This window comes from Gopherus evgoodei, chromosome 1 (genome assembly GCF_007399415.2).
Source record: "Gopherus evgoodei ecotype Sinaloan lineage chromosome 1, rGopEvg1_v1.p, whole genome shotgun sequence".
Taxonomy (NCBI): Eukaryota; Metazoa; Chordata; order Testudines; family Testudinidae; genus Gopherus; species Gopherus evgoodei.
In genome coordinates, this window is record NC_044322.1 from 33,062,443 (window position 1) to 33,085,933 (window position 23,491).

A 23,491-nucleotide genomic window follows, 5' to 3' on the forward strand; every position below is an offset into this window, starting at 1 on the left:
CCAACCCACTATCCCCACTTTGCCTCATTTTTGGCTACTGCCCAGTGTCCATCTAGCCCCCATTCACTGGGGCAGACTGCAGTATCAGCCACTCATCATCCAGGGGTCTGGAGTGGCTGCCTATACCCACTTTCAGGCTGCCCCTCTGCACGCCCAATACCTAGATGGGCCTAGAACTAGGCCCTGCAGCCTGGAGAGTTGCTGGCCTAGGGCTTCCCAGCTCCGCCTCACTCTAGGTCCCCTGGGTGAGTTCCCCAGCAGCCAGGCCTGTCTCCCTCTCCAGTCAGAGAGAGACTGCTCCCTCTGGCTTCCCTGGCCTCCTTATAAGGCCCAGTTACTTAGTTTGGGGCATGGCCCCAGCTGCAGCCACTTCCCTCAGTCAGACTGGGTTTTACCTTGCCCAGCCTCAGCTCTCTGCAGGGCTTTTCCAACCTCTCCAGGGTCAGAGCGCGTGCTCACCTCGCTACAAGTGGAAAATCCACAGTGAAGGCCATTGTGATGCAGGTGTGTAGGGCCATTAATAGTCTCCTGCTGCGGAGGATGGTGACTTTCAGCAATGTTCAGGACATTGTGGATGGAGCAATAGATGGCACGTATAGTCCTAGTTTGGCCCCAGAGCACCTTTCCATGGGGTACATCGACAGAAAAGGTTATTTTTCTACAGTTATGCAAGTGCCGTTAGATCACGAGGGATTTACTTCATTGCCATCAATGTTGGCTGGTCAGGGAAGCTGCATGATGCTTGCATCGTTCAGATAGCTACAAGCAGGGACCTTCTCTGCTAACTGGTGGATTTTACCGCTGGCAATGTTGAACTGCCAGTAGTGATCTTTGGGAGGACACAACCTACTCCTTACACCCTGACTCATGAAGCTGTGTGCCAGCCATCTTGACAGCACCAGGGGAAGATTTAACTATCAACTCAGCAGGTGCAGAATGACAGTGACAGTGGGAGGGGACAACTAGGGTTGTGTAGTCGGAGGGGGTTTTATTGTCACCTTGTTGTCACCATCCCAGAGCTATAACCCACACTCAGTGAGGACCTGTGATGTGGGCTCTATTCACCACTGAACGGTGCCGCCTCCTGGTGGTTCTGGCGATTAGTTCTGCCAGGCCAATGCCCTTCCTTCCATTGTCTCTTTCTCCAGTGTGCAGTCCCTCTCTCGCTCTAGGACCTGCTGTCCGAGTTGCTTTGTGACTCGGTCCTCCGACCGGGTCACTCAGCCGTTTCCCCTTCCAGGGTGAAGTCCTTCAAAGTCTCTTCTGTTCAAGCGGCATCGGGCAGTCCTCACGTCCACTGCCCTGACCCTCTCTCCTGCAGTGACCCAGGCAGTCTTCTAATTCATTGCCCCCAACAGTACCATTCTGCAGTGGTTTGTAGAGGAACCTACCAAGGGTCCTTTACCAAGCAGTCAAGGTCTGCAGCTTCCCTGACCTTACTGATCTCACTGCTGGACTACTTCTTCCCTGCTTCTACTCTTCCTTCTCCTTTACCTCAGGGAGTGGGACTTCAGGCTTCCTCCCTGCTGCCTTCCCACACTATTTCCAGTCTCCCAGATATATAGAAGCCCTGCCTGTTTCCTGAAAGGTGAGCTTCCTTCTCATTAGCTCCCTCCATATAGCCCCACCCTGCAGGGTCCTAGATCCTGGGCTCCAGCCCGAGCCCAGAAGTCTACACAACAATAAAACAGCCCCACAGCCTGAGCCTGAGTTGGATAGCAGGGGCCAGCTACAGGTTTTACTTTTCTGTGTAGACATGCCCTAAAAATCATGGACTCAATAGAAACACTGGATTTATAGCTTATTACAACAATCTATAACCCACTTACAACAACCATCCCAGCTGCTTCCCCCTCCCTTCCTTTCCTTCCTGTGACTGGAGTGGTCTTAATGAGCCATTTCACCTTGAGTGGTTCCTTGAAATATGTGTTAACTACACTGCTCTACAGCCAAAATGCTTCTGAAATAAGTGTAGTCCAACTTTACTAATTCTGGGTCACTGAGAACGAAAATGATGGTTAAAATTGTTGATTGGCTCTAGTTTTCAAGATATGCTATTGGGTCAGTATATATGACCCTTGACTTGGGAATGGCGGAGGATAAGTGAGTTATAAAGGGAAGGGATCTCAATTTAAACCAGAAATGACTAAAATACATCTTTGACTGGATCTATGAATAAATCTATGACTGGGTTTGGACAGTACTTGCTTTTAGGCAAAACAATGAGTGATGCAATCTGAAGCTGGTACTGCGTCATACATGATATGAATTGCATCATGTTATTCCTAGAAGTCATGGATGATGCAATCATAACGAAGCTTACATCACTCTGCTGAACAAATTGCCCTATATCAGCTCTAGAAATCATACAGTGTCAGTGCTCTCTTATTTGTCAGTGTTGATTTTGCAAAGGGACACATTTCTGTTTAGCCAAAGCGAGCAGAGATGCCTCGTACTTGTGTGAACAGTGCAGATAACTTCTGCTATGTTTGTGGTGAAGTGACTTTTGCATCACAAAAGCGCAGTATAACCACTCTGGTTAAGAAAGCCTGTCACCTTTATTTTGGCTGCAAAATTGGAGATCAGGACAAGAGGTGGGCCCCACACATATGCTGCAACACTTGTGCAACAAATCTTCGCCGGTGGTGGAACAGGAAAAGAAAATCTATGCCTTTTGCAGTGCCAATGATTTGGAGAGAGCCAACAGATCATACCAGCAATTGCTACTTCTGCATGGTGCCTCCAGTTGGGAAAGGTGTGTCAAAGGAGAAAAAGTGGACTGTGCATTATCCAAACATTCCATCAGCTATACGCCCAGTACCCCACGGAGAAGGACTGCCAGTTCCTGATGCACCAGAATCATTCTCACTTGAGTCAGACGAGGAAGAGGAAGAGGATGAAACTTCTGGTCCTGAACCATCAATGTCATAGGACCCACATTTTCTCCCATCCTCCCCCTCTGAACCACACCTCATAACACAAGGTGAACTGAATGACCTTGTCAGGGATTTGGAACTACCCAAGAGTAAGGCAGAGCTATTGGACTCCAGACTACAGCAGTGGAATCTCCTGGCAGGCTATCAGGGCAAATGGAGCCCATCAATGCTTGCAGACTATTGCTGGACAGTGACAAGAGATGCTCCATTTAATGAATACAAGAAACAAGCCAAGAAGCACGGAGTAGACACTGAATAGGACTAAACTATGTACATAATAGTTTTTTGCCTTTTGTTTCATAATAAATTTTATTTATATAACCCTTTTGCTGATTTTTAAAGTGTTACATAAACAGGACATGTAAAGCAACCATAAACACATGAAAAGACCTAGGTTTACAATTTATGATTAAAACTCTACTTATCTGCACAGTATACGTAGACATAAAATGTAAAAACTTAAAATATCTTAGAAACAGTAGCCAATCAGTTGTTTTAATTGTCATATTTGAATTCAGCACATCAAAATACATAATAAATATCACATTTTATCTCTGAAGCAGACGACTTCTCAAAAATTGTAGACCAGTGCTACTTATACTAAGCAATCTGTTGAACCTTGAATTTAGCAATGGCACTCAGGTTCCCAGACCTGAAGAAGAGATCTATGTAAGCTCGAAAGCTTGTCTCTCTCGCCAACAGAAGTTGGTCCAATAAAATATATTTCCCCACCCACCCTGTCTCTAACTGTTCCTGGGACCATCACGGCTACAACAACACTGCACAGACACAAGGGTTATGAGACAAGCTCAGTGAGGAGCTATATGGCTTAAAGAGGCTTTCAAAGAGCACTTTAACTGCACTCAACCTGGCGCTGCAGTTTGGGGGCCTGTTAGGAATTGGGTGATGCTTGCTGCACATCTGTGCATATGTCACCGACATTGCAGCTAGTAATGTTGGGATGCTTGCTATACATTTATGATGACTACTCTGTTTGGCATTGGCCTCTGAGTTGTGAGTATACAAGACCACAACTTTCACTGCCACCAGGCATCGTGCCCCCGCAGCATTTCAAATATAGACAGGCCCTTATATTTTTACTGCACTTACGTGCTCAGAGCTAGAACATGTACATCTTCTCAGACTAGAATTACACCTCCTGACTGCAGTTTAGACACACCCTAAAACTGTCTTCACTGCAGTTAACTCAAGTTAAGTCCTCTTGAATTAACTTAGTTTGAGTGCAAAACAATTGCAAAATGACCCTAGAACAGCACAAAATAATTTTATTAGTGATTGTATTAGCAGCAGCGGAGTTTTGGTAACTTGAGCGTCGCCTACACCCCGTGATGGGCCAGCCAACTTGAGTTAAAAGCACCAATGCAGTCCAGTTTTGGGTTCTTGAGTATGTCCACACTACAGTGTATAGAGTAGACATACCCAAGATGGTTTTGATTCAGCGAGCTCGAATAAGAATAGCAGTGAAGTCACAGCAGATTGAGTGGCCACATGGGCTGCACAACCCCATCCAGGACCCTGGGTATGTATGTATTTGAGCGGTTAGCCTATGCTGCTGCGGATTCATTGCTATTATTATTTGAGCTAGCTAGTTCAATGCTAGCTGGCATACGTCTACATGTGCTGCAGTCACACTGCTCACTGCAGTGTAGAAATACCCTTTGGGTTAGTGTACAGTGCAGCCATGAGTGTGAGTTACAGCTCATGCAGCCATACCTCTGGTAACTTTAATCTAGCTAACTCGCTAAAAACAGCAGTGAGGATGTGGCAGTGTGGGCTGCACAAGGCTGTCTGACCCCCGAGTATGTACTTGCATTGCTAGCCCAAGCTAGGGTGACCAGATGTCCCGATTTTATAGGAACAGTCCCGATTTTTGGGTCTTTTTCTTATATAGGCTCCTATTACCCCCCACCCCCGCCCTGATTTTTCACACTTGCTGTCTGGTCACTCTAGCCCAAGCTGAAGCCCACGCTCTCACTGCTGTTTTTAGTGAGCTAGCTAGCTTACAGCTAATGCTGGGACATCTGCATGTACTGCAGTTGCAGCTCAGAGGTACTCGTATGCCTACACAGCAAATGATGATGTGATTGTAGCACAGATAAGCATACCCATGCAAGCTTTAATATAGCTAGCACAGCTACCAGTAGTAGTGTAGACATGGTGCCCAGGGCTTCGGCACAGGCCTTCCCAAGCTTCAATCACACCTTCACTTGCAGCATAGACCTACCCTAGTGTGGGGATGAGACTTGAGGTAGGGTATGTCTCCAGTGCAATCAGAGCTAGGCATAGCTGAGATAACTTTGAGCCGTAGCTTGCTTGAATAACAAGAGCAGTGAAACTGGCAGCATAGGCTAGCTGCATGGTTACGTTCCAGGGTCCCCCGTGGGTGGGTTTGTACAACCTGTGCTGCCAACTGACCTGCTTTAGCTTCACTGTTATTTGTGATTCAAACTAGCTAGATCAAAGCTAGCTTAGCTATGTCTACCCATGCTGCAGTCACACCTCTGACTATAGAAGTACCTTTACTGGGGCACCACTCAAGTTAGCTTAGCCATGAAGACAAACCCATAGTCAGACAGTTTTCAACAGACACAGTTTTTTGTGATGTACATGAAAATCTGGTTGTATCTTTGCAATATTGCCAGCACCAAGCATTCAGCGATCATAGAATTTCAAATCAAGTTCATGGTCTTGGTCCTTGTGCTGAAAGCACTCCGTGGCCAGTATATCTAAAAGATCAATGGTGGTTGACAACTTCAGTCCTCTGGTACATGGGAGTTCTTAGCACTAAAACTCATCTGTGCAGGAGACCGTGTGATCTGAGATTGTGGAATGAACACCCCAGAAACTAAGGAGCATCACAAACCTCACCATCTTCCACTCCAAGTGCAAGGCACTTTTCTTTGAGCTTGCCTTTTCAAACATAAACAGGTGTATTTATTAGCTCCCCACCACCCTTCCCAAAACCAAACAACAAACCCCTTATCACAACAAGGCACCCATAACCAGCTTGTGAATTAGGCTAGGAATATAATTTGATATATTAACTTTGAATGTCTAGGAATACAACAAAGCTCAAAACTACTTTGAATTAAATAGAGAACATGCCTGAAAACCAAAGGGAGCTGGAACTCTTTTCCCATTTTTAGCTGGGCATAGGAAGAGATGTGTGAGTTAAAGCAGTGCTTGCACAGGAAGTGTTCGTTCTAATCACCATCAACAACTGCAGTGGAGTGTGATGGAAAATAGCAAAAATATCCACAGTTAATAATAACACATTGCATTTCAGTAGCACCTTCCATCCACAAGTCTCAGCTCACTTCAAGTCACTCAGGAATTGAGCTTCACAGGAGGCTTGAGTTAGATAAGTATTATCCCTGTTTTACGGATTGGGTGACTGAGGCACAGAGAGTTTAGGTCGCACAGGAAGTCTGTGCAGAGCAAGGAATAGACCACAAGCCCTGGGTATCAGAATACCTAGATACACTGGAGATATTCTCTGATTGGTTTTAAAACTACTTCAGCTAAACTGAGTTGAAAATTATTTAGAGAGAGAGTGTGGACTCAGTTTTAGATGATTTAAGTTGGCTTGATCTATTTTTACGGAATGGGTTCCAAGACTGTATGAGGTTAGAAAATGCTTCCAGTGTAGACAAGGCCCCATGTGCAGGTTTAAGCAGAAGGTGTGCTAAAAAATGGTATCAACAACATATTTAAGTTGAGGAGCTAATGAAAGGGAATGGAAGAAAGAACTAGGTGCCGAGCTAAGAAATGGCTTCTTATTTTTCTCTGTAAAACATTAATTATCTTAATATTTTGTTTAATTCTAAATTAATTACATTTTTCTTTTCCTTTTACAGTCATATTTTGAAAACAGTTGCGCTGGGTCAGGTGCTTTCCTTGTTTATCTGTGGGACTGCTGTTGCAAGCCAGTATTTAGCAGAACAGTACAAAGTGAACACTCCAATGCTACAAAGTTTTATCAACTATTGTTTGCTTCTTCTAGTTTATACAACAATGTTGGCATTTAGGAGAGGTATGTGAAATACTGTAGGAGGGATTTTGGTTCATAAAACTCTGTTTTCCTTGCATACTTTTCAGATTACTGCACTAAAACAGTGAGACATGCACTCTGTGAAGTATGGGCCAACTGAACACCATGAGAGATATCATAAAAGTAGGGGTCCACTCCTGCACCCCTGACATCAATGGTAAAACACCCAATGACTCCAGTAGAAACAGGATTTGGCCGTAGAAGAGTGAATGCACCTGAACATTGTGGGGAGAGTAAAGGAGGTTTTATTTGTTTCATAATTACTTTAAAATATATACAAATTTTTTTTAAATGATCAGTGATAGCATAGTGAGAAGCTGGCAATTTTATGGCCCTGACCCCGCCTTCAGATAGGCACGAGTGGACGCCTTTTCTTGTACAGAACCCCACTAAAGTCTGTGGACCTAATTCTCAGTTACTGAATTCCTGTACTTCTGGCAGGAATGAAGAGGGGGAGGATGTGATGGCAAAGGCAGCTTTAAGATACCTTTGCACTTCCCATGTTCTGGGTTATATAATGCTATGCTCAGCCTTTTGGATAAATTAGAGCCATCCTGAGGCTGCTGCTTTTCTTATTCATCTTCTCTTTAAACAGCCCTAGTCTTATCAGTTTCTTTTCAAATCAAGCTCTTTCTGTGGGGGAGGGACAGCTCAGTGGTTTGAGCATTGGCTTGCTAACCCAGCATTGTGAGTTCAATCCTTCAATTCCCATTTAAGGAACTGGGCTGAAAATCTATCAGGGGATTGGCCCTGCTGTGAGCAGGGGGTTGGAGTAGATGACCTCCTGAAGTCCTTTCCAAGCCTGATATTCTGTGCCTTTAATCATTTCTATTGCCTGTCTGTGGGCTGCATTCTGTTTCTACTTTACCTTTCTTCAGATAGGCCACCTAGAACCAAACACAGTAATATTAGATATACCTTAAAAAGCAAGAGCTCTGAAATAAATATCCAGCATTCCTTTTGAAACAAATGTATATTGACTGAAGTTTTCTCTAACCAGGCAGTGACAGCATTTTGCAAATTCTGAAAAGGAAGTGGTGGAAGTATATTCTGTTGGCACTAGTGGATGTCGAAGCTAATTACACAATTGTAAAGGCTTACCAGTACACAACCCTAACCAGCGTTCAGGTATGGGTCCTTTTACCTTTCTGATTTGCTGCTTTTAAATCCGCTTGAATCCATTGCTAACATGAGATTTTGTAATGCAAATATGGAACCATTTTAAAATGGAAAAGGTTGTCAATATATGGAGTCCTCTCTGCAGTCTTGGGAATGGAGTATGCTGTGCCATGAGTAATAGTTCTGGGAAGCAGTGAACATTTGCTCATGGTATCCAGTCCCAAGTCTGTTGAGTACAGCTATTATTTTGTAGAGCCGGAGGACTGAGGAGGAGCAGGGGCAGCTGCGCAGCCAGCTGCCAGAGAGAAGCAGCGCTTTCCCCTTCAAAGCACCACTTCTCTCCAGCCAGCTTTGAAGGGGAAAGTGCTGCTTCTTTCTGGCCCCTGGCTGCGCGGCTGCCCCTGCTCCTCCATGGGCCGAGGACTCAGGGCCGCATTCTGAAAGGGGCTTTGGAGCTGCAGGCCAGGGCCCCAGAACCCCCGTAGTCCAGGGCCCTGCAGCCCCTAAAGCCTCTGCGTTCCAGGTGGCCCTGCCTGGCTGGGGGGGAGGAGCTTCCCCACTCTCTCTCTCCCTCCTTCCCTCCTCCAGCCGCCCTTTTTTTCCCTCTGGCAGCGCTCCTGCCGCACCCCCCCAAAGAATCACCTTGGGGTGTGCGCACCCCACTTTGGAGACCACTGATCTAGCAAATAAAGACATAACAGGATCCAGCTGAAGTTGGAAAAATTCAAATTGAAAGTAAGATTTTTTTTTTAACTGAGGGTGATTAACCATTGAAACAGATTACCAAGAAAAATGACCCATCCTTTGGATGCTTAAATCAAGATTGGGACTCTTTCTAAAAGATGTGCTCTAGCTCAACCACAAGTTATTGGCGTTATTGGGCTAGATGTAGGAATAACTGGCTGAAATTCTGTGGAGGTCAGAATAGATCATCTCATGGTCCCTTCTGGGCTTAAAAATCTATTAAAGTTTTTTATTTTAAAAATGATTTTTTCGGTCTGGGCTGGAGGGCTGTATGATGATTAGAAAACTAGTGAAATGGTGACTGCATTTATCTATAAGTAGTGAAAGGGATATTTTTAGACAGATTGTCTAAAACTCTTTGCTTTTGCTTCTTTCTGGTAAAACCTATTTGATATCATGCAGAGGAGGCTTTGTTAAAGATTCAGCAATCTCAGATAGATTCCCTAATATCTCTGGCTGGTCTTTCAACAAAATCAGGGAAGACAAGATTTTACCTTCCTGACATTTCTAAAGGTTAAAAAAGAAGAAAGCAGAAAACAAACAAACATCCTTAAACACTCTCCCCACAACGTTTGACTTTATCATCACTGAGAACCAGAAAGGGGACAAACACAGTTTTAAAAAATCCTTTGCAGGTCACATTTAAGTGCTTCATTCTACGAGACAACCACCTTAGAGCTTAGTTGTGATTTATCCCTAAGCAGATGCACAGGGGAGTAACTGGACATAAGGCTGTATAGCTTGTATGGCTGGGCAGGGCTTGTGAGTCTATGCATGGTGGAGGGAAGAGACGGAGCTTTGTGTCTGATGCTCATTTCTCTGAGCAGCTGGGTTGGAGTGGGGGGCAGAGACTAGACAGAGCAATGGTAAAGCTCTCTTACATGTCACTGGCTGGATGAGAAGGGGGAATATAAAGAAGGTACAAGTGGGCTGTTGTCACAAATTCCCTTCACCCACCCAAAAGTATTAGCTCAAGGGAAACTGATGCAGAGGGACATCTCAGGCTATGTCTATACTGCAGGTGCTACAGTGGCACACCTATGGTGCTGCAGCAGCGTTGTAGTGTAGACATTTGCTATAAGGAAAAAAGGATTTTTTTCTCTCAAGAGGGGGTAGCTAAGTCAAGAGCAGAATTCTTCCATCAACTTTGTGGTGTCCTGGGCTTAGGTCAGCTTAGCTACATCGCTCAGGGGTGTGTATTTTTACATCACTGAGTGACACGGCTAGGTTGACCTGTTTTAGATGTAGATCAGGCCTCAGAGTCACCATTCCTTTCTGGAACTCCTCCTGGGATGGGGTAGTTAAAAACCTCCCTACACAGGGCTGAAAGTAAACTCTTAACCTAGCCTTTAATTACAGGTAATGGAGTAACAGAGCTGTGAAATCTAGAACAATGTGCATTGTTGTTCCAGCAGATAAATGACAACTTTAGTTTAACACTAGACAAAACCACAGAATTCAGTGGTGCCAGAGGAAGTGTAAATGTTTTCATTCTTATGATAAAGCAAATGCCACACTGGAATGTTTGGTCAGAACATGTTCTCATAACAGCCTTGGTAGGTCCCTGTACATCTGTGGCCTTCTCAAGTAGGGCAAACTGGAGAGAATCCAGGGAACAAAGAAAAAATTGATAGCAGGATTAGACGGAGCATGTGATTTATGGAGCACAATTAAGATTTAACCTGTGACAATTCCTCTTTCTGCTGTATTGATTTTAGTTGAAATATTCTGTATAGATATGAGCAAGTGAAAACATGGGGTAGTAAACAAAAGTCATTTTGCAGCCTTGCTTTTGTAAGTGGTAATCACACTTCAGTAACAGGAGTATGCAGAATAAAACACTGAAATGGTGTATTTAGAAAGGCAAAAAGTAACAGGAACATTAAGGACGGAGGGCTAAATCTTGGTCATGGTACTTACATGAGAAGTTCCATTGATCTGGCACTTAGGTTTGGGTGTGACTCCAGGAGATCAGTTTTTAATAGGCATGTTTTAGTTCTGGTAAGTTTCAGTGATTTGAAGTACAATGTACAGGGCTCTGTGGGAAGCTGGACCTAAATTTGGCTGTAGTCCCTTGACCCTCACTTTCTGTGGCATCCATTGAGGCAGACTAGAAAGTCAACATCAGTTTCTGGCAAATTCCTACAGGAAAGGTGTTTTTTGTTTTTACCGAATTAGATATAAAAAATGAACAATGCAATTGACACAATGTTCTTTGTGTTACTTAATTTTCTGTTACATTCAATCTGTTTTTTACTGCAACCCAGTTTTCAGTTTTGAGTATACTACAGAGTTTATGATAATGCATTGCTGTATTGTAGATGTTTTCTGGAAGAAACTGGAGGCTTTGGAAACTGGCTATGGGATAACTGTTTCCCTCAAAAATTCTTTACAGCTTTCCTTTCAGTAGCACTAAATTAACCAAAACATAGTTTTTTCAGCAGAAGCCATTTTAAAAATGCAGGGCCAGATTTTGGTCTCAGTCACATTAGTACAAAACTGCAATAACTCCGTTATTTTTACTGGATTTACTCCAGATTTTCACTGGTGTAACTGGGATCAGAATCTAGCCCGTAGATCAGATTTCAAAGTAGAAAAAGGGAAAAAGAAAAAAACCCGGATGAGCATGACCAGATTTAGCTACTTTTGTATGGCAAAATAAAACCACATAAAAAGAGAAAAAAGTGAAATCCAAACAAAAGTCCTCTTTCTAGTAGTTCAGTGGCCCCTGGAGGAAGTTGGGTTTAGCAGCAACATTTTCACTCCTAATGATAGTAGGGGTGAGCAGACCCATTGTGAATATAATAACTTAATTTATAGATACAAGAGACTTTCCACTCAGTAGCATTCACACCTGCCTAAGTCACGTAATGGCTTTGATGGCAAAATGTGGGCCCAATTCCCCTCTGACCTAAACTGGCTTTACACTGGTGTCACTTCATTGACTTCCATAGGCTTACTTTTGATGTACTCGTGGAGAATGAAGTCCATGTTTGCCTTCTGGATGGTGAAATCAAGATTATTATTTTTTTGGCAGGTTTCTAATTAAAAAGTGTTTCTCTATACACATAGCTGCTGGACTGCTTTGGGATCCCTGTGTTGATGGCTCTATCATGGTTCATTCTGCGTGCAAGATACAGACTCATCCATTTCATTGCTGTTGCTGTCTGTCTGTTGGGTGTGGGAGCTATGGTTGGTGCAGACATATTAGCTGGGAGGCAGAACAGTGAAGGTAAGGAATTGGTTATCATCTGGGAGGAGTGTGGAGACATGGGTTTCATGACATTCTTACTTTCAAAGAGGAGACAAAAGAAGAGAAATGAATGGGTTTGGCTCTATTACAGGGTGACACCCTCTATTTCAGGTTAACATCCTTCCAAACTCTAGGACTTCTGTCTTTTCAGACTGCAGACATGGAGGTGGAGCCATATGTTACACGATTCTCTTCTACTTGTCCCGGAGAACAACACTCCCACTTTTGGTTTCTTTGTTGAAGTGTAATAGCTCCTCACTCCCCAAAGACAGTATTTGAGGACTTGTATTCAGACTTATGGGGATAGTGGTATCCGTTTGCCTGCAGACCTGGGTTAATGCTACTGCCTCAAAGACTGAGGCCAAGATTCTCAAAGGTATTTAAGTGCCTAATTCTCATTGATTTCATTGGGAGCTAGGCATCTAAATACCTTTGAGGATCTGGGACCAAGTTCATTAAGCCCTGCTCCTATCTTTTTGCACCATTCCAAAGGCATGAAGGGGCCAGAAGGCTAGCAACTCTCTGCAGCTGGAGATACTGCTTGTATAGGGGAATCCCTGCGTGGCATAGAAGTCGGTGTCAGGGGCATGCTGGGGATGGAGGAAGTGTGGCCAGGAAGGCTGGCTCCTTGAGGCCAACGGCCAACTGGGCATAGATTAGAGCAGGATTAGGGCTGCTCTAAACTATGCTGGGGCCAAAACAATCTTGAGTCAGCACCAACATTAGGGAGCCACATCGAGATCCTCTGCAGCTTGCCCATTTCCTTGGGTTGTCAACATTGTATTTCAAGAATAAGGGACCATTTCCTTAGTACCTCTGCCCCACCCCTCCTTCCGATATCATTATTAATTATCATTATTAATAATAAGCAGTACTTATCTACTTTCACCAGGGGTATTTCTTGCTGCTTTTTGCAGCACTCAGCAACTCCCGATCTTGTTGTACAAAGTTGAAAAAATAAGGGACGTCCCTTATTTTTTCATTTCTGTACAACAAGATCATTGGCAACCCTGCTGTGTACAGCATTTATTGGGTGCAGCTGAGTACTGTGGCCTATGTCTATGTTTATCGCTTTTAACCTCTCCTCAAATAAAACCTTGCCCTTTAGATTTTGGAGTTAATTAAAACTTCTAGTAATTAGTACTGTTGCAAACCAAAGAGCGTGTGGATGAGTTCTCTTTGGCTAGAGCTAACATATCAACATGTCTTTAGTCCAATTAGAAAACTTACTATGGGCCCAGAACTGCAACTGTTAAATACACTGAATAGCACCTACTTACACAACCAGCCTCACTGATGTCAGTGGGTCTTTTCATATGACTTAGGCTTTGTCTACACTACCGAGCTTTTAGCTATCTCGGTTATCAGAGGGGTAGCCGTGTTAGTCTGGATCTGTAAAAAGCGACAAAAAAAGAGTCCTCTGGCACCCTATAGACTAACAGACGTAAATCCTAGCAGAAACGAGTCAAGGTGAACCTCAGGTGGGAGGTGTAGTTTGACTTCAACTAGCTACATGGAGGTAAAACCCCTTTCTGCCTTGTCTCCACCAGGATTTTACAGCTATCTCAATGTAAAAAGACATCTGTTTTGTAGTGAAGGCATAGTCATAGTGCTACTTGACATTAGTAAGCATGACTAATGTTTGATAATGGGCTCTTCAGTCTAGCAAAGAAAGGTATAACACGATCCAGTGGCTGGAAGCTAAAGCTAGACAAATTGAGGTGTAAATTTTTAACGGTGAGAGTAATTAACCATTGGAACAATTTATCAAGGGTCGTGGTGGATTCTTCATCACTGACAATTTTAAAATCAAGATTGGATGTTTTTCTAAAAGATCTCCTCTAGGAATTATTTTGGGGAAGTTCTGTGGGCTGTGTTATACAGAAGGTCAGACTTGATCACAATAGTCTCTTCTGGCCTTTGACAGAATAGAGTCCAAAGGGAAAATCTTCCTTCCCTGAGATTTCTAGATTTGTCATGATTCATCCATCATAGATACAACATAGATATACTTCTTGCAAGAAGTGTCTTAGTCCTTTCCCCAGCTCCCAGTCATGTTTCCTAAAGAATGACTATCAAACTGCTTGGGGAAGAGGTTTTAAATCAAAATCAAGGACTTTAATGAGAGCAACGATCTGGCTATTGAACTGATGCATAAGGGCATTACCTGAAGACGGTTGGCATTACAGGGAATCCCATTAGTATAGTATAAAAGGCTTATTTTAGCCCATATCATGCAATCACAGACTTGTAGCACTCACTTAAGAGCTTTCATAGACTTTGAGCCTAATTCAGCTCCCCCTGAAATCAATAAGTTGACTATAATGGGAGCTGAATCAGGCCCTTAATGTAGAAGAACTGAATCAATGGTCTGAAAGGTAGGATTCTTCTGGATTCTGCTGGAATGCCCACACAGTGCTTAACCCTAGCAGAACTAGATAGAACTGGAGCTTACTAAGTGTGTTTTAACCTTTAAAATAAAAACCAAAAGCTAAACTGGTCCCAAACTTTTCAAGGGCGGCTGGAGCCTTTGGTATTGTCAGTCTTCGGTTTGCAAGTGATCGGTCACAAGCAGAACAGAAACAATCCCCTCTCCTAACCTGAAAGGTAGAGACATTAGAAATAAACTTGTTTATTTTTTTTAAAAGAAAAAAAGCTAAAAAGTGTTTACAGTATTTCCCTTTTTGTGGATTAATATTTCTGTACAGGAAGTGACGTGGTGGTTGGCGATGTCTTAGTTCTGCTGGGTGCTTCTTTGTATGCCGTTTCTAATGTGAGTGAGGAATACATTGTGAAAAATCTGAGCAGAGTGGAGTTTCTAGGAATGGTGGGCTTGTTTGGGACTTTTATCAGCGGTCTACAGCTGTAAGGATCTAATATATTTACTTTAACCCTAATTAAGAACACACTGCAGAATGATTTCTTTGTGTACCACCAAGTGGTGCTATTGTTTTTAAATTAATTCATTGTTAAGTCTGCATTTACCTAGGCATTTGGGGTCCTTTTTGTTGATCTGCAGCATGCATTTCATTTTCTTTTTACATCTGCTGCCAGGGCCCCAAGCAGCAAACCACTCCCTCCCTCCCCCAAAACCCCAATCTACCGCGCCGCTTCATTCTTCGGTGGCAATTTGGTGGCAGGTCCTTCCCTCTGAGAGGGACTGAGGGACCCACCACCAAATTGTCACCGAAGAGCCGGATGTGCCACCCCTTTCCATTGGCCACCCTAAGCACCTGCTTGCTCTACTGGTGCCTGGAGCCGTCCCTGTCTGCTGCCTAGGTCATACATGCTCTTGAGGCCCAATCCTGCAAACCTGTCTGAGTGTGGGTCCAGATCCTCAAAGGCATTTAGGTGCCAAACTTCCATTGATTTCAATGGGAGTGCGGTACCTAAATACCTCTGAGGATCTGGGCTATAGTCTGTATTTGTGTGAATAGTCTCATTGACCTTCATGGGACCACTCGTGACAAAAGACTACTCATAGGATTGCATTTCTGTAAAAGTTTTTCCAGTGGGAAGCTGCAGGAGTTACGCCCCGGCACACTGACTTCTATGATTTTCTAATGTGACTAAAAAATCAGTGTTAAAATGTATTTAGAAAGGAAACAATTAAAGAGGGGTATTTGTGATGTTTAAGTTTGAATTTAAAAATGAGGCAACATTTACTACTGCAAACAAACATAGAGACAGAGAGAGCAGGCAAACAAGGCCTACTAATTAATTTTATGTTCCTCACTTCTCAGCTTCACAGTTAATCATTTTCTCAGATGGTATGTTAAATACCAAGTGAACCCATGAAAGGCAAAGAGCCTTTTTATTTAACTCTTATGTATTCTTTCCTTATTATAAGAGAGAAAGAAAGTCAAAGCATTTCTTATACATGCTCATAATTAAATCCACTATTTGAATACATAGTGAACACAATGCAAAGTAATTTCACTTCGCCATGTCTTTTCTTATGTAGAGCCATTGTGGAACGCACGGACATAGCTCACATTCAGTGGAACTGGAAAATTGGTATGTGTACATTAAAATTATGTATAAATTTAAAAACCTCAGAAAAATGGATAATTGGTTGAATTTATCAGAGCTATGATATCTTCATTTCCCTTTATTTCATTTGCTGGCATAAAACAAGCAACATTCATGTTGTGTTTTAAAAAAAAAGCTGTACTCTATGCAAACTCTGGGTAGCAAAGAGCCGGTTTTGGACCCCAAAATCCACATAGGTCCATGGAACTGAACCACATTGACCGCCAAAGTACAGAAGACCCAATCAAGACAGAAATTATGGCATTGTCTGCTATTTCATAATATTTTACTCATGCCACCAACATCATTGTTGTCTTGACAGGGTTTGTTTCAGCCAGAATATTTCAGGCAGATGCTGGTGTCTCCTCTAGGCAAAGTTAGTCTTAACTAGAGCTGATTGGAGGACAGAAATTCAGCTTTGCAAATGATCAAGATTTCAGAATTTGGCTTCATTCCGAATCTGAGTGAAAACCAAAAATCTTGAGATTCTCTGCAAAGGAAAATTCCAAGCTAAAATTCATTTTGGATCAATCAAAATGTTTCATTTCAATTCCAGCATTTTTATTTTGTGTCATATAATACAAGATTTAAAAACTTGAAATGAAATGTCATTTCAAAATGAAAATTTGAGAAGTTTTTGCTTTGAAAGGGTCAAAATGGGATGTTTCGACCTGTTGCAGTTTTTCTGATTTCTTCTGAAATTAAACTCCAGCAAAAATGACGTGATTTCATGAAGTGTTTTATTTTAGATGGAACTGCATATTCTGATGGAATATGATTCCATCAACATTTCTCTGACCAGCTCTAGTATTATCCAACGAAGACTGAAGGAACAGGATTCTTCCTTTTTTTGATGTTACAGGCCCCCTCCTTCATCTCCCTGTGATCAATGTCTGTATAGAAATTCAGTACCGCCTCCCTACCTTTCATCCACACAGCATCTGAATCTGTACAAGACTTTCCCTGTTACTGTAATTTTCTTTCTTTCTTGTTTTTGCCATACGAGAGTTATGCGTAAGGAACTTGCTTGTGCTCAGTCTAATTAACATTTATTATTTGTATTACTGTAGCACCTGATAAAATGTGCAAAGATTTACAATGTCTGAAGAACATAAGCCTTTTTTGCTCTCTTATTATTCATTCCTTTTAGTGTAAATTGTTCTCTTGTTTTACAGTGTTACTATTCGTGGCTTTTGCCCTCTGTATGTTTGGGTTGTATAGCTTCATGCCAGTAGTGATTAAAGTTACTAGCGCTACTTCTGTCAACTTGGGCATTCTGACAGCTGATCTCTACAGTCTTTTTTTTGGACTGTTCCTGTTTGGCTATCAGGTAAGCAAAGATTCAATCATAGTTTCAGTTAAGTTTCATTCCAAAGCATAACCATCTTAACTGTCTCTAACAGCTATTCGCAGTTGTGAGTTTGTGCAGATTACATCATTCGTTTATCATGGAAATGAAAAAGTTAATCAGAAGACTCAAGTTTAATTGCATAATACTGCACTGTTAGGTAGATGGTGATTTAAAATTCATTTCACACTTTCTGGATTAAGTTGCTAAAGAGCATTGCAAAACCCTCAGAAAGTCTTGCAATCAGCGCAAGAAATTGTAAATAAATTAGTGATTCATTTTAGTCCCAGAGTTCTTTTCTTAATCCATATTTTGAATTGCCTTAACTTTGGGAGTGTTCAGATCTGGTCAGCCCTCAAAGGCTATTAAAAAGTTCAGATCCAAAAGTTCAAGCGTGTCTACATCTGAAGCAATGGTTTGGACTGATCTCAAAAGTAAATGTTTTCTGCATGTTTAATTAGTTACTAGAGACATCTGTGAGAGAAGAATCAAGCCTATACAGTTATAGCTCTGAACAGAATGAAGACAAATGTGTCTGTTCTACACTCTGACTAGGACATTCTGTGGAACTGCTTCTGTAAGACTTGTTTCTTTTGCATTCTGTTGTAGCTGTCTGGTCCTATTAAAACCAACCCTTCCACTCTAATTGATCCTTTGTATCCAGAGTTATTCCCAAGCTCACTATCACCTTTTTATTCACTGACCCTCTCAGTGGATGGAAAAGCTTAGTGAGAAGCTTGAGAACTTTGCTTAAGAGGCTTAGCTGTATTACTCCAGGAGGTCACTTGCCCTCAGCCATACAGAAATCAAAAGCTTTTATGTCAAATTTGGTTCTAAAGGTGAAGGATGATTTATTTTAGTTCTGAAGCATAAGAGCAGAAGTATTGTAGTGTCAAGCACACACAATGGCTAGAGTTTCCTTTTGAAGAGATATTTAGCAATTGACATTTCCCACCAGATTACAACAGTTTTGAGCATTAATAAATTTTGGATCTAACTTGCTCAACAGTGTTCATTTTAAAAATTAAGTAAATATGAGAGACTGAAAATGTCTGCACTGTGCATTGTAATCGGCAGCTCAGTTACTGCATCCATTTCTAAGTCACCTATCAATGATGTGTCTTGGCACCAAACAGCTAATGGCGTAATTCAAGAAGGGATTAGACATTTATATGGCTAATAGTAAATATTTTTTTAAAATAAGTAAGAATTTTGGAAGGGACATATATAAACCCTGAAGCATGAGGCTTTAAGACAACTTGTTACTTTGGATGTTGGGAGGAAGCTTTCCCTAGAGGCAGATTGTCCCATAATTGCCCACTGCAGAGTTTCTTGCATCTCTTTCTGAAGCATCTGGTACCAGCCAATGTTGGTTTAAAAAAAAAAAAAAAAAAAGGTGAATTTCAGAAGGCATTGGGGGTAAATTATAAGAGAATTTCAGGCAATATAAAAATAAGAGTGAAGGACACGATAGGAAGTGGAGGAGATGGCAAGACTAATTTATTGAAGGTTAAATTAATTCTTTGCTAGTGTCTTCGCAAAGCAAGGTGGAGTGAGTGGTGTTTGAAGCCATCAGACATTTTTCCTGGGCAAAAGGAGCAGTAACATACTCTGGATTACACTATGAATGATTGTAAGGGTCCAGTGCTGGGGCTCGTCCCTCTCAGGCGCGGCGGGGAGCCAGGGTGCCTCCCTACAGGCAGCAGTCCGTGTAGGCCGAACCCCTCAGCAGGGGCGGAGGGAATAGAGGGTCTGTAAACAAAGCAGAATCCCGGCCCTTCAGCAGGGTCGGGTACACACAAAGTTTATAAGCCCAGGCCCTTGGGCAGGGCGGGCAGGAGGCAGTCAGGCTCAGGCCTGTCAGCAGGCTGAGCAAACACAAAGTTTATAAACCCAGCCCTGGGGCAAGGCGGGGCAGTAAGCAGTTCAGGCTCAGGCCTGTCAGCAGGCTGAGCAAACACAAGGTCTATAAGCCCGGCCCTGGGGCAGGGCGGGGCAGTAAACAGTTCAGGCTCAGGCCTGTCAGGAGGCTGAGCAAACACAAAGTCTATAAGCCCGGCCCTGGGGCAGGGCGGGGCAGTAAGCAGTTCAGGCTCAGGCCTGTCAGCAGATTGAGCAATCCCGGCCCTGGGGCAGGGCGGGGCAGTAAGCAGTTCAGGCTCAGGCCTGTCAGCAGACTGAGCAAACACAAAGTCTATAAGCCCGGCCCTGGGGCAGGGCGGGGCAGTAAGCAGTTCAGGCTCAGACTCTTAGGAAGGGGCTGTCCCGCCCCTTGACTTTCAGGGAGCGGGGACAGGCGGCAGTGACTCCGCCCACTGAGGCACCTGCTCTGGCTCGTCCCTCTCAGGCGCGGCGGGGAGCCAGGGCACCTCCCTACACACACACACACCTCCAAGGCTGGCTCCTGGGCAATGGGGCCAGGCTCGTCCATACCTCCCAAGCGGGAAAGGAAGTCCGCGTTGGCGTGGTCCTTTCCAGCCCTGTGACGGACGGTGAAGGCATAGGGCTGCATAGCCAAGTACCACCGTTGGAGTCACATGTTGTGATCCTTCATGCGGCACAACCATTGAAGGGCAGAGTGGTCAGTGACCAAGGTGAACGGGGCCCCAAGGAGGTAGTAACGCAGGGCATCGCAGGCCCACTTCGCTGCGAGGACTTCCTTTTCGACCACTGCATAGTTTTGCTCTCTGGGGAACAGCTTCCGGCTGACGTAGAGGACCAGATGCTCCTCCCCATCCCCCTCCTGTGAGAGGACAGCCCCGAGCCCTACTTCTGACACGTCAGTCTGCAGGACGATTGGTCGATGGAAGTCAGGGCTAAACAAGACCTACAGAGGCTTGCCTTAAGTGACTGGAAAGCCTCGTCACATTCGGAGGTCCAGCATACTTGTTGCGGGCTATCCTTGGTGAGGAGCCCTGTCAGGGGCGGCCATCGCCACAAACTGGGGAATGAACCGTCAATAATATCCCGCCAGCCCCAAGAACTGGCGGACTTGGCGTTTCGTGGTCGGCGGAGGACAGGCTGCGATGGCCTGAACCTTATTCACGAGAAGTTTCATTTGCCCATTTCCGACGGTATACACGCCAGCCGATGCGGCACTTCTTAGGGTTGGCCGTTAACCCGGCCGCCCGCAAGGACCTTAGGACAGCGGCGACCTTTTCTAGGTGGGTTTCCCACTGCCGACTGTAGACGACTACATCATCTAGATAGGCTGCGGCGTAGTCCTGATGCGGTTGGAGGAGGTGGTCCATCAAACACTGGAACGTGGCGGGTGCCCCATGAAGGCTGAAGGGCATCCGCGTGAATTGATACAGGCCGGTCGGAGTGGCGAACGCGGTCTTCTCCCTGGAGGCCAGTTCCAGGGGGATCTGCCAATATCCTTGCTTAAGTCCAGGGTAGTGATATAGCAGGCCTCTCCTAACCAGGCCAGCAGCTCATCTATTCAGGGCATGGGGTAGGCGTCAAACTTGGAGATAGCGTTAATGCGCCTAAAGTCAATACAAAATCGCTGGCAGCCATCGGGCTTTGGCACCAAGACGACTGGACTACGCCACTCACTTTGCGAAGGTTCGATTACTCCTAGGTCTAGCATAGCCCGCACTTCGTCGTCAATGATAAGCTTTCGGTGATACGGCAGGGGTCTGGTCGCGGCCCGGATCACCACCCCCGGCTCCGTCTGAATTCGATGATATACCATGGAGGTGTATCCCGGCTGGGCCGTAAAAGTACGGGGCAATGCTTGAAGGAGGCAGTGGGTTTGCTCGAGCTGTTCTTCCGTCAGCGTCTCCCCAAGCTGGGGTCCCTCGGAGTCTTCATTGGGGTGTACCTGGAGCCCTAGCTCGGGTTCCGGTGGATAGGGATTAATACACAAACCTTTCGTTCTCGCCAGGGCTTGAGGAGGTTGACGTGATACCGCTGGAGCTCTTTCCGCCGGTCAGGCTGACGAATCTCATAAGTAACAGGGCCCACCTTTCGAACCACCTCTTAAGGGCTCTGCCATCGAGCCAGGATCTTGGACTCACTGGAGGGGAGGAGGAGTAAGACCCGGTCTCCAGGTTGGAAGTCGCGGGTGCGCACATCCCGGTTGTATGTCTGGGCCTGCATTTCTTGGGCGGCTTTCAAATTTGCTCGCACCAGGGTCCCAGCCTGTTTGAGACGCACCTGGAGCTGGATCACATATTTTAGGAGACCCTGGGCGGGTGATGGGGTTTGCTCCCAGGTTTCCCTCATTAGGTCCAAGAGGCCCCGGGGTCGGCGGCCATACAGTAGTTCAAAAGGCGAGAACTTGGTTGATGACTGGGGGACCTCTCGCACCGCCAAGAGCAAGGGCGGGAGTAGCTGGTCCCACCGGCGGAGGTCCTCCGGGGAAAACTTCCGTAACATGTCCTTCAGGGTTCGATTGAACCTCTCTACCAACCCATCGGTTTGGGGATGATACACCGATGTCCGCAGTTGCTTGATCCCCAGGAGCCCGTACACCTGCTGCAACAACCGCGAGGTGAAGTTGGTCCCCTGATCTGTGAGGATCTCCCGGGGCAAGCCGACACGGGCGAAGACCTTGACCAGTTTGCCTGCGATGGTGCAGGCGGTAACGTTATGGAGCGGGATCGCTTTGGGGAACCGGGTGGCATAGTCCAGCATCACTAGGATGTACTGGAACCCCGCAACACTCTTAGGGAGGGGTCCCACCAGATCCATGGCCACACGCTCGAAAGGGGTCTCTATTAGTGGCATCGGGACCAGCGGCGCCTTGGGCGTTCTTGCCGGGGCGGTCAACTGGCAATACAGACAGGAGGTACAATAGTCCGTCACCTCCCGGTGTATACCTGGCCAATAGAAGCGTCCCAATATTCTGGCTAGGGTCTTCTCGAGACCCAGATGTCCGGCAGCCGGGACATCATGGGCCAGTTTCATGACCGCCCGTCGATGGCATCGGGGCACGAGGAGTTGAGTTTGGGGCTCCCTGGTATGCGGGTCCCTCTCGACCTGATACAAGTGGTCCTGTCGCAATTCAAAGTGCGGCCACCGGGCTGCTCGACCCAGATTGAGGATGGTCCCATCCACTGCGGCCAGCTGCTCATATGCCCCGCTGAGGGCGGGGTCCGCTCATTGATCTTGGCAGAAGTCCGTGGGGGCCGAGGGATCCCCTGCCTCCCCCGGGGAAGCATCCTCCCCATCTTTTATCTCAGCGGGGGGCTCGGGTGGGTCCTGCTCATCCTCCTCTGTTTCTGGGACCTCCCGCTCATCTTCCTTCACTTCTGGGGTCTCCCCCTCCAGTATGTTGGCATAGGACGGCCGGGAACTCGGGCCAGTCCCAGCCCAGGATCACCGGATATGCCAGCCTGGGTGCGAGACCTACTACCATCCGTCGGGTCACCCCATCGATTGTCAGTTGGGCCCGGGCGCTGGGATAAGGCTGGATGTCACCATGGATGCACTGCAGGCGGATTTCCCCCAGGCGTGCATCCGCCTGGGGACGTAAGTGGTCGCAGATCAATGTCTGCCCGCAGCCTGAGTCGAGGAGGGCCACAGTCAGGTACCCCTCAACCACCACGGGCACAGTAATCTTGGCTGGCTGTGGGCGACAGGCACGAGCCTCCCCGGAGCAGACTTGGCCAAAGGTGCACTCCATTCGGGGGCAGTCTCTCTGGAGATGTCATGTTTTGGCACAAGAGAAACAAGGCCCCAGTTCGGTTCGTTCCGATCGGGGCCGGATACTAGGGAAGTCCCTAGAAGGGCTCCAGCGCATCTTCCGGGATGTGGGAGTTGGGGCTTGGGCCAGCCGCGCAGGTGGTTTTGCAGCCCGGGTGGGCGTCGCCTTCTTCTCAGGGCTTGGGCGTTCCAGTCCTGGTGGGGTTGCTCGACCAATTGGGCCCACCGGGGCTTCCGCTGCTAGGAAGTCCTCCATCAGGGTGACAGCGGCGGCCAGAGTTGCCAGTCGATGACAGAGGACACAGGCCCTTCCTCGTGATGGAAGGATGTGGGTG

General features: G+C 45.5%; 1 protein-coding gene across 12 annotated transcripts in view; it reads left to right on the top strand.

Moving 5' to 3' along the window:
- The window catches only part of SLC35F2 (solute carrier family 35 member F2), a 50,345-nt gene that overhangs the window by 14,067 nt on the left and 12,787 nt on the right, over positions 1–23,491 (top strand). For 10 of the 12 annotated variants that reach the window (XM_030560933.1, XM_030560867.1, XM_030560885.1 and 7 more), the window contains 6 exons: positions 6,815–6,990; positions 8,009–8,136; positions 11,944–12,103; positions 14,833–14,989; positions 16,089–16,141; positions 17,332–17,486. In XM_030560933.1, coding sequence (XP_030416793.1) covers positions 6,815–6,990; positions 8,009–8,136; positions 11,944–12,103; positions 14,833–14,989; positions 16,089–16,141; positions 17,332–17,486 — 829 coding nt within the window. Of the gene's footprint in view, positions 1–6,814; positions 6,991–7,055; positions 7,166–8,008; positions 8,137–11,943; positions 12,104–14,832; positions 14,990–16,088; positions 16,142–17,331; positions 17,487–23,491 lie in introns of all 12 variants that reach the window. The other 2 variants (XM_030560923.1, XM_030560914.1) reach the window with 2 other exon arrangements.